General features: G+C 41.5%; 1 protein-coding gene across 2 annotated transcripts in view; it reads left to right on the top strand.

The window, feature by feature from the left end:
• ROBO1 (roundabout guidance receptor 1) overlaps positions 1–13,331 on the top strand; it is a 551,348-nt gene that overhangs the window by 485,397 nt on the left and 52,620 nt on the right. For both annotated transcript variants that reach the window (XM_053706024.1, XM_053706023.1), the window contains one exon: positions 12,996–13,150. In XM_053706024.1, coding sequence (XP_053561999.1) covers positions 12,996–13,150 — 155 coding nt within the window. The remainder of the gene's footprint in view (positions 1–12,995; positions 13,151–13,331) is intronic.

The following is a 13,331-nucleotide window of genomic DNA, read 5'->3' as shown; positions in this document are numbered from 1 at the left end:
TTCTTCATTCTCTTTTGTAATTGAAAAATGGATGCCCTGCAGGACAAATAGGGTTTGTAGCCCTACGTCCTAAAAATAGGATTAGTCCTAATAGATAACTCACTCTTATGGAAGTATAAAATTTGAAAGCATGGGTAAGCTCTTAAATAATGAACATATGTGTATGCATATACACATAATTTCCAATCTTTCAGAATGTCTTGGAAAGATATAACATTCAAGCAATATTTTACAAGGAATTATTCATTTTTAACCCCATCATATGTATTTCAATTATGGGCAATGCAATTAATAGTTTAATATGAAAAAAACATTACTAATACTTTCATGGTTTTATCTAAATCAAAATGAATATTTAAGTGAATGTAGAATGCATACCAATATGGCTTGAATGCAATCTCCTTCTTTTGTATGAAAGTGTATTATATATTTTTGTCACAAGAGGGAGCAATTTATTCACAAAGCAAATAATCCTACAAACCTAAAGTTGCAGTGCTGCATTTGAGGATTGAAGAATTTTAAAACTATAGCATTTCAACTATAAAATAAATATTTATATATATTTTTTTTATTTTAGTAAAGAAAACTAATTATTAAAATGTGTCTCATTCAGACTGTGTTCCTGTTATTGAACCTTCATTGTGTAAAAATGAAGGATTAAAAAAATATCTTGGTGATAGCCTATAAATCCCATAAACATTCATTTTTTTATTTACACTGTATATACAGCAATGGGAAGCTGTAAATGCATTAATATTAATTTTAATTCATCTCCTACAGTTGTGTACAGTAGATGAATTATTTATTCCTAGCTTTCAAACCTGCAGTCCTGTGCTATTTGCTTAACAGGTTGTATCCAGAGGCATTTTCAAATAGTACAACTACGAAATTTATAGGTTTTAGATGTCTTAATAGTACATTGTTCCTGCTGTTATACCTTTGAAGACAAAAAAGTAAATCAGACAGTAAACTTGAGTTTTCACTAAGTATATTGTATTTATACATATGTTCTAGATCAGACATTCTCAAACGTGGCCCTCCAGACTAGCTATGTCCATAAATTAGAGCACATTATACCAGTAAATCTTTATTAATTACTAGGTTTCAGATTTCACAATTTTATTATGTGGCTTTTTAATTTCCCCCAAGATCAATAGAAGTATCTTCAAGTTGATTGAATAGTGTTTTGCATGTGTAAACTTGCACTACAAATATGAATTTAATACAATAAATTTGTTAATATTATTAGTAACCAATATGGGCATAAATGTGAATCTATCGGAATCAATAATTCAGTGTGATTTTTGAATGCTATATTGGAATATTCAAATGTTATCCAGTATTTGAATGTTAACATTCGTTCTATGGAAATATTTGAAGGGACAAGCAAATATCAAGTAGAACATTTTTTTTCTCCATTTCAAATGTCGAAATGTCTTCTTTCACCCATCTCTATTACTGTTTTCTATTAATTTAAAATAAGTAAATGTTATAAACTAAGGGGGTGCAGTTAAGTAAATCTGTTTTAAATTAATATTAAAACTGGAAATGTGTCTTCTAGTGTCTTCACCTGATTGTTAGGCTATGGCTAAGGACATTTACTCAATTTAAAGACAAAATAGTTAAAAACATTTACCACATAATGACTAGTAATGACCATTGTTTCAGCAACTTAAAGGGAAAATTAACAGTTAGAATTTCTCCAACATAGGTGTGTCCGGTCCACGGCGTCATCCTTACTTGTGGGATATTCTCTTCCCCAACAGGAAATGGCAAAGAGCCCAGCAAAGCTGGTCACATGATCCCTCCTAGGCTCCGCCTACCCCAGTCATTCTCTTTGCCGTTGTACAGGCAACATCTCCACGGAGATGGCTTAGAGTTTTTTTTCCTATACCCAAGCGGGTGGCGGACATTGTAAATAAAGAATGGGAAAGGCCCGGTATTCCTTTCGTCCCTCCCCCCATATTTAAAAAATTGTTTCCTATGGTCGACCCCAGAAAGGACTTATGGCAGACAGTCCCCAAGGTCGAGGGAGCGGTTTCCACTTTAAACAAACGCACCACTATACCCATAGAAGATAGTTGTGCTTTCAAAGATCCTATGGATAAAAAATTAGAAGGTTTACTTAAAAAGATGTTTGTTCAGCAGTGTTACCTTCTACAACCAATTTCATGCATTGTCCCTGTCGCTACAGCCGCGTGTTTCTGGTTCGATGAGCTGGTAAAGGCGGTCGATAGTGATTCTCCTCCTTATGAGGAGATTATGGACAGAATCAATGCTCTCAAATTGGCTAATTCTTTCACCCTAGACGCCACTTTGCAATTGGCTAGGTTAGCGGCTAAGAATTCTGGGTTTGCTATTGTGGCGCGCAGAGCGCTTTGGTTGAAATCTTGGTCAGCTGATGCGTCTTCCAAGAACAAGCTACTTAACATTCCTTTCAAGGGGAAAACGCTGTTTGGCCCTGACTTGAAAGAGATTATCTCTGATATCACTGGGGGTAAGGGCCACGCCCTTCCTCAGGATCGGCCTTTCAAGGCCAAAAATAAACCTAATTTTCGTCCCTTTCGTAGAAACGGACCAGCCCAAAGTGCTACGTCCTCTAAGCAAGAGGGTAATACTTCTCAAGCCAAGCCAGCTTGGAGACCAATGCAAGGCTGGAACAAGGGAAAGCAGGCCAAGAAACCTGCCACTGCTACCAAGACAGCATGAAATGTTGGCCCCCGATCCGGGACCGGATCTGGTGGGGGGCAGACTCTCTCTCTTCGCTCGGGCTTGGGCAAGAGATGTTCTGGATCCTTGGGCGCTAGAAATAGTCTCCCAAGGTTATCTTCTGGAATTCAAGGGGCTTCCCCCAAGGGGGAGGTTCCACAGGTCTCAGTTGTCTTCAGACCACATAAAAAGACAGGCATTCTTACGTTGTGTAGAAGACCTGTTAAAAATGGGAGTGATTCATCCTGTTCCATTAGGAGAACAAGGGATGGGGTTCTACTCCAATCTGTTCATAGTTCCCAAAAAAGAGGGAACGTTCAGACCAATCTTAGATCTCAAGATCTTAAACAAGTTTCTCAAGGTTCCATCGTTCAAAATGGAAACCATTCGAACAATTCTTCCTTCCATCCAGGAAGGTCAATTCATGACCACGGTGGATTTAAAGGATGCGTATCTACATATTCCTATCCACAAGGAACATCATCGGTTCCTAAGGTTCGCATTCCTGGACAAGCATTACCAGTTCGTGGCGCTTCCTTTCGGATTAGCCACTGCTCCAAGGATTTTCACAAAGGTACTAGGGTCCCTTCTAGCTGTGCTAAGACCAAGGGGCATTGCTGTAGTACCTTACTTGGACGACATTCTGATTCAAGCGTCGTCCCTTCCTCAAGCAAAGGCTCACACGGACATCGTCCTGGCCTTTCTCAGATCTCACGGATGGAAAGTGAACGTGGAAAAGAGTTCTCTATCTCCGTCAACAAGGGTTCCCTTCTTGGGGACAATAATAGACTCCTTAGAAATGAGGATTTTTCTGACAGAGGCCAGAAAAACAAAACTTCTAGACTCTTGTCGGATACTTCATTCCGTTCCTCTTCCTTCCATAGCGCAGTGCATGGAAGTGATAGGTTTGATGGTAGCGGCAATGGACATAGTTCCTTTTGCGCGCATTCATCTAAGACCATTACAACTGTGCATGCTCAGTCAGTGGAATGGGGGACTATACAAACTTGTCTCCGAGGATACAAGTAAATCAGAGGACCAGAGACTCACTCCGTTGGTGGCTGTCCCTGGACAACTTGTCACAAGGGATGACCTTCCGCAGACCAGAGTGGGTCATTGTCACGACCGACGCCAGTCTGATGGGCTGGGGCGCGGTCTGGGGATCCCTGAAAGCTCAGGGTCTTTGGTCTCGGGAAGAATCTCTTCTACCGATAAATATTCTGGAACTGAGAGCGATATTCAATGCTCTCAAGGCTTGGCCTCAGCTAGCGAGGGCCAAGTTCATACGGTTTCAATCAGACAACATGACAACTGTTGCGTACATCAACCATCAGGGGGGAACAAGGAGTTCCCTGGCGATGGAAGAAGTGACCAGAATCATTCTATGGGCGGAGTCTCACTCCTGCCACCTGTCTGCTATCCACATCCCAGGAGTGGAAAATTGGGAAGCGGATTTTCTGAGTCGTCAGACATTGCATCCGGGGGAGTGGGAACTCCATCCGGAAATCTTTGCCCAAGTCACTCAACTGTGGGGCATTCCAGACATGGATCTGATGGCCTCTCGTCAGAACTTCAAAGTTCCTTGCTACGGGTCCAGATCCAGGGATCCCAAGGCGGCTCTAGTGGATGCACTAGTAGCACCTTGGACCTTCAAACTAGCTTATGTATTCCCGCCGTTTCCTCTCATCCCCAGGCTGGTAGCCAGGATCAATCAGGAAAGGGCGTCAGTGATCTTGATAGCTCCTGCGTGGCCACGCAGGACTTGGTATGCAGATCTGGTGAATATGTCATCGGCTCCACCATGGAAGCTACCTTTGAGACGAGACCTTCTTGTTCAAGGTCCGTTCGAACATCCGAATCTGGTCTCACTCCAGCTGACTGCTTGGAGATTGAACGCTTGATCTTATCGAAGCGAGGGTTCTCAGATTCTGTTATCGATACTCTTGTTCAGGCCAGAAAGCCTGTAACTAGAAAGATTTACCACAAAATTTGGAAAAAATATATCTGTTGGTGTGAATCTAAAGGATTCCCTTGGGACAAGGTTAAGATTCCTAAGATTCTATCCTTCCTTCAAGAAGGATTGGAAAAAGGATTATCTGCAAGTTCCCTGAAGGGACAGATTTCTGCCTTGTCTGTGTTACTTCACAAAAAGCTGGCAGCTGTGCCAGATGTTCAAGCCTTTGTTCAGGCTCTGGTTAGAATCAAGCCTGTTTACAAACCTTTGACTCCTCCTTGGAGTCTCAACTTAGTTCTTTCAGTTCTTCAGGGGGTTCCGTTTGAACCCTTACATTCCGTTGATATTAAGTTATTATCTTGGAAAGTTTTGTTTTTGGTTGCAATTTCTTCTGCTAGAAGAGTTTCAGAATTATCTGCTCTGCAGTGTTCTCCTCCTTATCTGGTGTTCCATGCAGATAAGGTGGTTTTACGTACTAAACCTGGTTTTCTTCCAAAAGTTGTTTCTAACAAAAACATTAACCAGGAGATTATCGTACCTTCTCTGTGTCCGAAACCAGTTTCGAAGAAGGAACGTTTGTTGCACAATTTGGATGTTGTTCGCGCTCTAAAATTCTATTTAGATGCTACAAAGGATTTTAGACAAACATCTTCCTTGTTTGTTGTTTATTCCGGTAAAAGGAGAGGTCAAAAAGCAACTTCTACCTCTCTCTCTTTTTGGATTAAAAGCATCATCAGATTGGCTTACGAGACTGCCGGACGGCAGCCTCCCGAAAGAATCACAGCTCATTCCAATAGGGCTGTGGCTTCCACATGGGCCTTCAAGAACGAGGCTTCTGTTGATCAGATATGTAGGGCAGCGACTTGGTCTTCACTGCACACTTTTACCAAATTTTACAAGTTTGATACTTTTGCTTCTTCTGAGGCTATTTTTGGGAGAAAGGTTTTGCAAGCCGTGGTGCCTTCCATCTAGGTGACCTGATTTGCTCCCTCCCATCATCCGTGTCCTAAAGCTTTGGTATTGGTTCCCACAAGTAAGGATGACGCCGTGGACCGGACACACCTATGTTGGAGAAAACAGAATTTATGTTTACCTGATAAATTACTTTCTCCAACGGTGTGTCCGGTCCACGGCCCGCCCTGGTTTTTTAATCAGGTCTGATAATTTATTTTCTTTAACTACAGTCACCACGGTATCATATGGTTTCTCCTATGCAAATATTCCTCCTTAACGTCGGTCGAATGACTGGGGTAGGCGGAGCCTAGGAGGGATCATGTGACCAGCTTTGCTGGGCTCTTTGCCATTTCCTGTTGGGGAAGAGAATATCCCACAAGTAAGGATGACGCCGTGGACCGGACACACCGTTGGAGAAAGTAATTTATCAGGTAAACATAAATTCTGTTTTTTTTAAATAAAATGTTTTGTTAAGTATTATGAAACAACTTTGCAATATATTTTCATTATCTATTTCACCCCCTTTTCATGTAATTTAGCTCTCTCTCTCCTCTCTCTCTCTCCCCTCTCTCTCCCCTCTCTCTCTCTTTCTCATCTCTCTCTCCCTCTCTCTCTCTCTCTCCTCTATCTCTCTATCTACTCCCTCCTGTCTCTCTCTCCTCTCTCTCCTCTCTCTCTTTCTCTCTCATCTCTCTCTCCCTCTCTCTCTCTCCTCTATCTCTCTATCTACTCTCTCCTGTCTCACTCCTCTCTCTCCCTCTCTTCTCTCTCTCCTCTCTCTCTCTCTCTCTCTCTCTCTCTCTCTCTCTCTCTCTCTATCTATCTATCTCTTCTGTTTATGTGTGTATGTGTATTTTTTTTAAACAAATGAATGTTACATGCTATCTCTGATCGGTAACTTTAGTAATATCTGTGGCTGAGTTAAATATTTTAACCCCCTAATGACCACCCTGTGCGTCGCTGCAGTCCTGGGCTTCTCTCTGTCACAATCTTGCTCAAAATTGTGAGATTGTGCTATTTCTGCATGCCCCACGAGTGGGGCACTGCAGAAATAAATTTGCAGAGTTACCGATGCAGAGAGGGCCACTCTGGGGCCCTCTCTGTATCGAACAGCGGTGGTGCCGTGGTGGGTGGGAGAATAAAGAGGGAGGCGAGTGGGCAGCCCATCGCTGTAGGAGGAAGGTGGGAGCAGGTGGGACCGCTACGTCACGCTACAGGGATTCCAAAAAAACAACAACCTGTATCATTGAGGGGGAAGGAGGGAGGAGGGAGGTAGGGGCAATGAGGGGGATCCTATGTAGGATCCGTTTCCATAAAGGGATCTGGGAGGGGGAGGGTGGTAGGGTATTGAGAGGGGGGGGGCAGCTACACTACAGAAAAAAAGGTTATTTTAATTTTTTTGTAAAAAATATGCCTAATATGCAACAAACTGGGTATTGGCAGATAGCTGCCAGTACCTAAGATGGCGGCAAATAGGTAGAGGGGGAGGGTAAGAGCGCTGTTTGGGGGGTATAAGGGAGGTTGGGGGCTGAGGGGGATCCAACACTGCAGATTATTTATAAAAAAAATATATATATATAATAAACAAAAGCCTTTTATTTTAGTACTGACAGACTTTCTGCCAGTACTTAAGATGGCAGTGACAATTGTGAGTTGGGGGAGGGAAGACAGCTGTTTGAGAGGGGTCAGGGAGGGATCAGGGGGTGGGATGTGCCAGACGGGAGGCTGATCTCTACACTAAAGCTAAAAGTAACCCTACATGCTACTTAATTAACCCCTTCCCTGCTGGGCATAATACAAGTGTGGTGCGCAGCGGCATTTAGCGGCCTTCTAATTACCAAAAAGCAATGCCAAAGCCATATATGTCTGCTTATTTCTGAAAAAGGGGATCCCAGAGAAGCATTTACAACCATTTGTGCAATGATTGCACTAACTGTTTGTAAATAATTTCAGTGAGAAACCTAAAATTGTGAAAAAATTTACGATTTTTTTAATTTTATCGCATTTGGCGGTGAAATGGTGGCATGAAATATACCAAAATGGGCCTAGATCAATACTTTGGGTTGTCTACTAAAACAAATATATAGTTTTGATAGGTAAATATATAAAAAAAGGGCTCTATTTCTGTTTAAATGTAGTGATGGCAAAAATGCCAAAAATGCTCTGGTCTTTTGGAGAAGTTTTTGTCTAAAATGCCCGGTCCTTGGAACTTCCGGTGGGCGGCCTTACAAGATGGATGCAAACTTCAGAAGCTCCAAAGAAAATTTCTTTTAACTTCACTATTGCAGCCATCAATTTACGCCATCTGCCTCTCCCTTGACAAGCAAGTTGTCCGGGAACACTTAGCAGACAGAAGTAATACCGGCCCTTCTACCCCGGAAAGTCATTTTGAGTAAATAAAAAGTTGGAGTGACTCAGCTCCAAATTTCACCTAACCACTCATGAGGTCATAGGTTTCGACAGGGAGCTGTCTGCGGCATTGTCCGCAATTTTTCTTCCTAAACTTGAAAACTTGCTCAACAGCTGTGACAATTTGTGTACACTGATGCAAAACACAAGAAGCTGCTGTGTAACAGAAACGGTTCGGAACATCGAGCAAACCGGTTTCTTAATAGCTGGCAAGAGCGCCACACCATTGCCCTCAGACACACATGGTGGTGAGACAAGTTGTCATGTGGGTAATCGATCTTCCTCTATAGGCAAATCTGACAACATTTTCTCCCCAAAGGCTAAACGGACTCGGTTTGAAGGCTCTCTTACAACGTATCCGCTTGCTTTGCCAACACAGACAGGCACTTCATCAACATTACCCCCAGTGCGGGCTGTGACCCCTGTCTTGGATAACGTATTTACTACTTACAATTTGGAGGTCCGTTTATTGTATGTGGCAAGAATTGCCGAACCGGCATCTCCCGGTGGTGTTCATGCGGAGGTCTCTCCTGATTGTGGTGCAGAGGAAATGAAGCGCGGCAATACCAAATTGGACCATCCTATGCAACTGTAGACTGCTGTGATGTCTCAGCTCATCTCAGCCTCTCCAGTGTTGTTGGGTGAGACGCTTAAAGCCCCTCTGTTAACAGAATTCTGGCGACGGACAGGAACCATCATAAGGCAAATTGAAGAAAATGCTCTTTGTCCTGCACCATGCGAAAGGCATCCTATGTACATTCAGGCCCGCTTGTCTACTGGAGTGGGCTGAATCATATTACACGTTCCTGGGCTGCAGACTGCTATTTACCCTTTTGAGATGCGGGTATAGTAGATCTCTATAGTGAAAAACTCTGGCCCTGTTGGTCACTTGTTTTGCTTAAAATTGTTTAACACTGTTTTAGTTGGTTTATCTCATTTTATAATTTTATTTTTTATCATTATGAAACATGCCTGAAAAGTATAGAGGATACTCAGCCAGTCCCAGCTCCCTTTTTACACAAGAATTTGCCATACAGGAGAGACTCTCACTGGAACTATTGAATAACAGTATGCCGTTCTGAACAATATCAGCAAATGCCATGCGTTGCTGAGTTGATCAAGGCCGCTCTTGTGGTTCTGATAATGCTGTTAGGTTGACAAATCTGAACATATCTGTTATCTCTACACATGTTATTGTGGGACTGTTTCTTTAGGTTACAGAGGCAACTTCCTACCATATCTCCTCCTCACATGTACACTTTGATCTACACCTTTACCACACATGTTATTTGAGTGCTATATTTGGAGGGTATGCTACTATACTTTGACCATTTAACTCCATAAATTATTCACAGGCTCCTGAGAACACACTGACTCTTACTAGACTCTGTGATTCAAACATCTTCTATATGCTCTAACTGAAAATGATTGATAACTCCTGCTACTCACTGGCCTGAGCTGGCTGACCATCCCTATCACTATTCTAAAATAACCTGGCTTTTTTAACTTTCTATTTGTCGCAGTGGGCCTAACAATTTCAGTGTGCAACAATACCCATGTAGTTTTTCAACCTTGGTGTTTGCCTGTTTGTAGACCTCTCCTGTAGTATCTAAATTCCAACTTCGGCAGCATGACACTAGTTATATACCCTCAGACATGCTTAATGTTGGTATCAATTGGTAATACTTTGACCCCTACTGATATCTTTATACTGAAGGGCTATGATCTATGATTTTGATGAAACTGCCAGTGGCTTCGCTCTTTTATAATATAACATGCTAATAGATTGCCATACTACCTTCAGAAATATTGATTTAGACATATACACTAATTATTGGAGGCTGCTTCATGTGGCAGTTTACCCTTAGATACACTCCCTATTGTTCTTTAATTTGCTGCAAGATAGATTCTCAAGCTTCAGACTGACAGTATTCTTCTTTCACAACTCTAACCTATATTGAGGGCTAATTGACAGAGCTTGGATCTGGTTGTTCCTCCGTTTTCGTGTTTTTGTTTTATTTGTATGTGTGTGTGTTTTTGTGTGTGTTTGTTTGTTAAGTTGAATAAATAGAAAATTAAGGAGCTCGGGTGACTCTACTATGGGATATATAGGTACTTTAACATGTTCCTACTCACTGAATATATCCCATATTTATATCTGCTTTTCTATTGCAAAAGAATTTGTGGGTGCTCACTGTACTTTACTAATGTATATTCGATAGATTTACTGTGTTATGCTCTATCTTGTGACATCTATTTATTCTGTCATGTGCCTGAGTTTCTTTGAATAAAAAGAATTTAAAAAATAAAAAAAAATGCCCGGTCCTTAAGGGGTTAATGAAGCTTGGCACAGCATTTTTAAAATTGTCTTTAGGGGGCGGAGCCTGGAGTGCCCGAGAATGGCCGCACAATTTGTCTGCTCTGACTCTGGTTGCACTATAAATGTCTCTAATTGCCACTAATTGATGGGATGAACCCTACAATGCCGCTCAAGTATACCCTGGACTTGGTCTATTAGCTGATAAAGCTCAAATTAATACCGGGTGTCACCTCTTTGATCTAGGAACGGAGCTTCATCTTGAACCTATATGAGCGGTGGCCATTTTACAGACCCCGTGGCTGCAATATTCACCACCTACAACCAGGCTTCCAATCTTTGAGGACTATTACCATCATTAAGACCCCCCGGCAGGTACCCTTGGTGGGCCTGTCGTTAGGACGCAGTGTTACCTCAATAATCACTGCAGCACCATAACGCACAAGAGTGTGTACCTCTGCATGATCTTACTTAGTGTGCTGACTTGCTGATCTATATACAGTATCACCATGGACACGGAGGGAGTAACTACCTTTTTTGAGGCACTGAGAAACCTGCTGTCAGCTCACCATGCTGCCCTGGAGGAATCGCTAACTGCAGCATTTAAACCTGGAGCTCTCACAGTATCCCAACAACTCACTCCACCTGGACCCGTTCTGGCGGCACGTGTTAGCGGTAGCACCTTGGGGCCCCGGTGCTACATACCTACCCTAGCGGATGAAAACAAGGCCTTCGCTGCTCCGGGTCAGATAACTGGCTCTAAAGTATGTGGAGAAGCTACTACCGGCCGAGCAACCATGGGAGGCGTAACCTGTATGGAGAGTGGTAATGCCGGTGTAGCGGAGGCCCAACTAGTCTCTATGCTTATCGCGGAGAGAGTCCTTACTGAGAGATTAGCCCAGGACCGGGAAGGTAAGAGACCAAGATCGCAGTTTACTCCAATGAATAACAGAGCCCCTGTAGCTCGATTGCCCCGGGACTGTGGAGATCTCTGTGTAAAATCGGAGGGGTCAGTGCTGACTTTATTAATCTGGAAAAACCCCTGTTGCGCTGTTGTTGGGCTGGTATCTTGGAACGGTATTCAGAGCTATTACCTTGCTGTGCCTGCCTATGTAAGACTCAGGCTATGGGCCACTCGACGAGTGCCTAGGAAAAATGACTTAGACAAAAGGACTCGCACTGGAATTGGTTAAGTTGCTGGGTTTAACTAAAATTACGTTTAACACTATATTTACACCCACCCAGTTTCGTTTGTAATTTTTTCTGATGTTGTTTTCAGCGTTATATTGTGTATTGTGACTTAATTGTTTTAGTAATCTCCCATATTTGTGCTATTTCATTTATGAGTGAACATATGTTACATCCTTTCCACATAACTGCAATTCAGCTTGAAGGGGTATAGTTGTCCATATAATCTAATTTTCTTAATATTGGGACCACCCTACAAAATTTGACTTAGCTACTTACTTTTATACTAACCCACTAATACACTTGCCCTACAATTAATATTTTCCCACAGGGCGTACTCTTCTTCTTCCCCTAGCAGCTAACTAATGACAGTCTTGGATGCAGTTCAGTGGAAGTTTTTCCCTAAATTGACCTCATGTCATGTGCTTGCTACATGCTTATCTTATTGCTATTGTAAACTAGCTGTGTGGTGCTGCATGACCTGCGGCCGGGGTGATGCACTCTACACTTATTTTATATAACTAGCATCTATATTTAGTAGCACATAGAGAAAATGTATCTAGATCTGAACTGAGGTTGTTCATACAAGTAATTTCTTTGCTTGTTTCACCCTTGTCTGATTACTATATGATAAGCCCTAAGACTGTCCTTTTTTTTTTTTTTTTTTTTTCTAAGTAGGATAGCACAGAAAATTCATAGTATGCAATATTGTACGCTAGCAGTATTTTACCTAGTCTGCATCAAATACTCTAAACTTGCTTTACCTCTCTAATATTGCCCACAGTTGTGTCAATAGCAGATTATCCTAGAGTGTTTATCAAAGTGTTTATATATAGTAGCACATAGAACATGAATCTAGATTTGATTTAAGGTTGGTCACATAAGTAACTTCTCTGCTTGTTTTACTCCTGCCTGTTTATTATTTGACAAGTCCTGCGGCTGTCCTTTTTTTTCTAAGCAGGTCAGCACAGAAAATTTACAATATATAATAGGGTACACTAGCTTTATTTCACCTAGTTGGCACCAAATGCTTTAAACTTGTTTTATTTCTCTCATATTATCCACAAATGTGTTAATAGCAGATTGTTCTAGAGTGTTTATAGCAAAACGAGGTTTGTCAGTTGAGATCCAAAAGCGGTCTCCTTTATTGGAATTAACCTCCTCTTAGACTTTATAGTGATGAGGTCCATGAGTGACCTTCTGTGTCCATAAGGAGGGTAACAGATCATTAGGCATCCAAATTATTCGCTATACTTATCAACTTCTGTTTTAGAAATGTATATTGTATGCCTGAAGCTTTGTGTCGTGAGATTGCTGTATTATAGCGAATATTGTATTTTATTCTATTGTCTTATACTTTTGTATGCCTTATTTCAAACCTCAAATAAAAAAAAAAAAAAAAAATTGTCTTTAAATATCCAATGGTTTAGATTCTTAACTATTTGTGTTGTTTTTGGTTTGCAGGCCGGGGCTCTTAAACATTGCAGAGCCAGCTAATCAACCATGGCTTGCTGATACCTGGCCAAACACCGGAAGCAATCACAATGAATGTCCCATTAATTGCTGCACATCTGGAAATGGAAACAGTGACAGTAACCTCGCTACCTACAGCCGTCCAGGTAAGATCAGTATTTAAAGAGAAAAAATATAACCCTTTCAGTCTATTTACTAAACCCTGATGTATTTGTTTTACCGTAGTTATTGTAGTTCTTTATTATCTCAAGGTTGTTTATAGACTCCCAGAATAATTTATTATTTACAAAACCCGAGGATTTTCTTTCTTCATTTAGATAAAACATA

Source organism: Bombina bombina, chromosome 3 (assembly GCF_027579735.1).
Source record: "Bombina bombina isolate aBomBom1 chromosome 3, aBomBom1.pri, whole genome shotgun sequence".
NCBI classification, from domain to species: Eukaryota; Metazoa; Chordata; class Amphibia; order Anura; family Bombinatoridae; genus Bombina; species Bombina bombina.
This window is presented reverse-complemented; position numbering and strand designations above follow the sequence as displayed.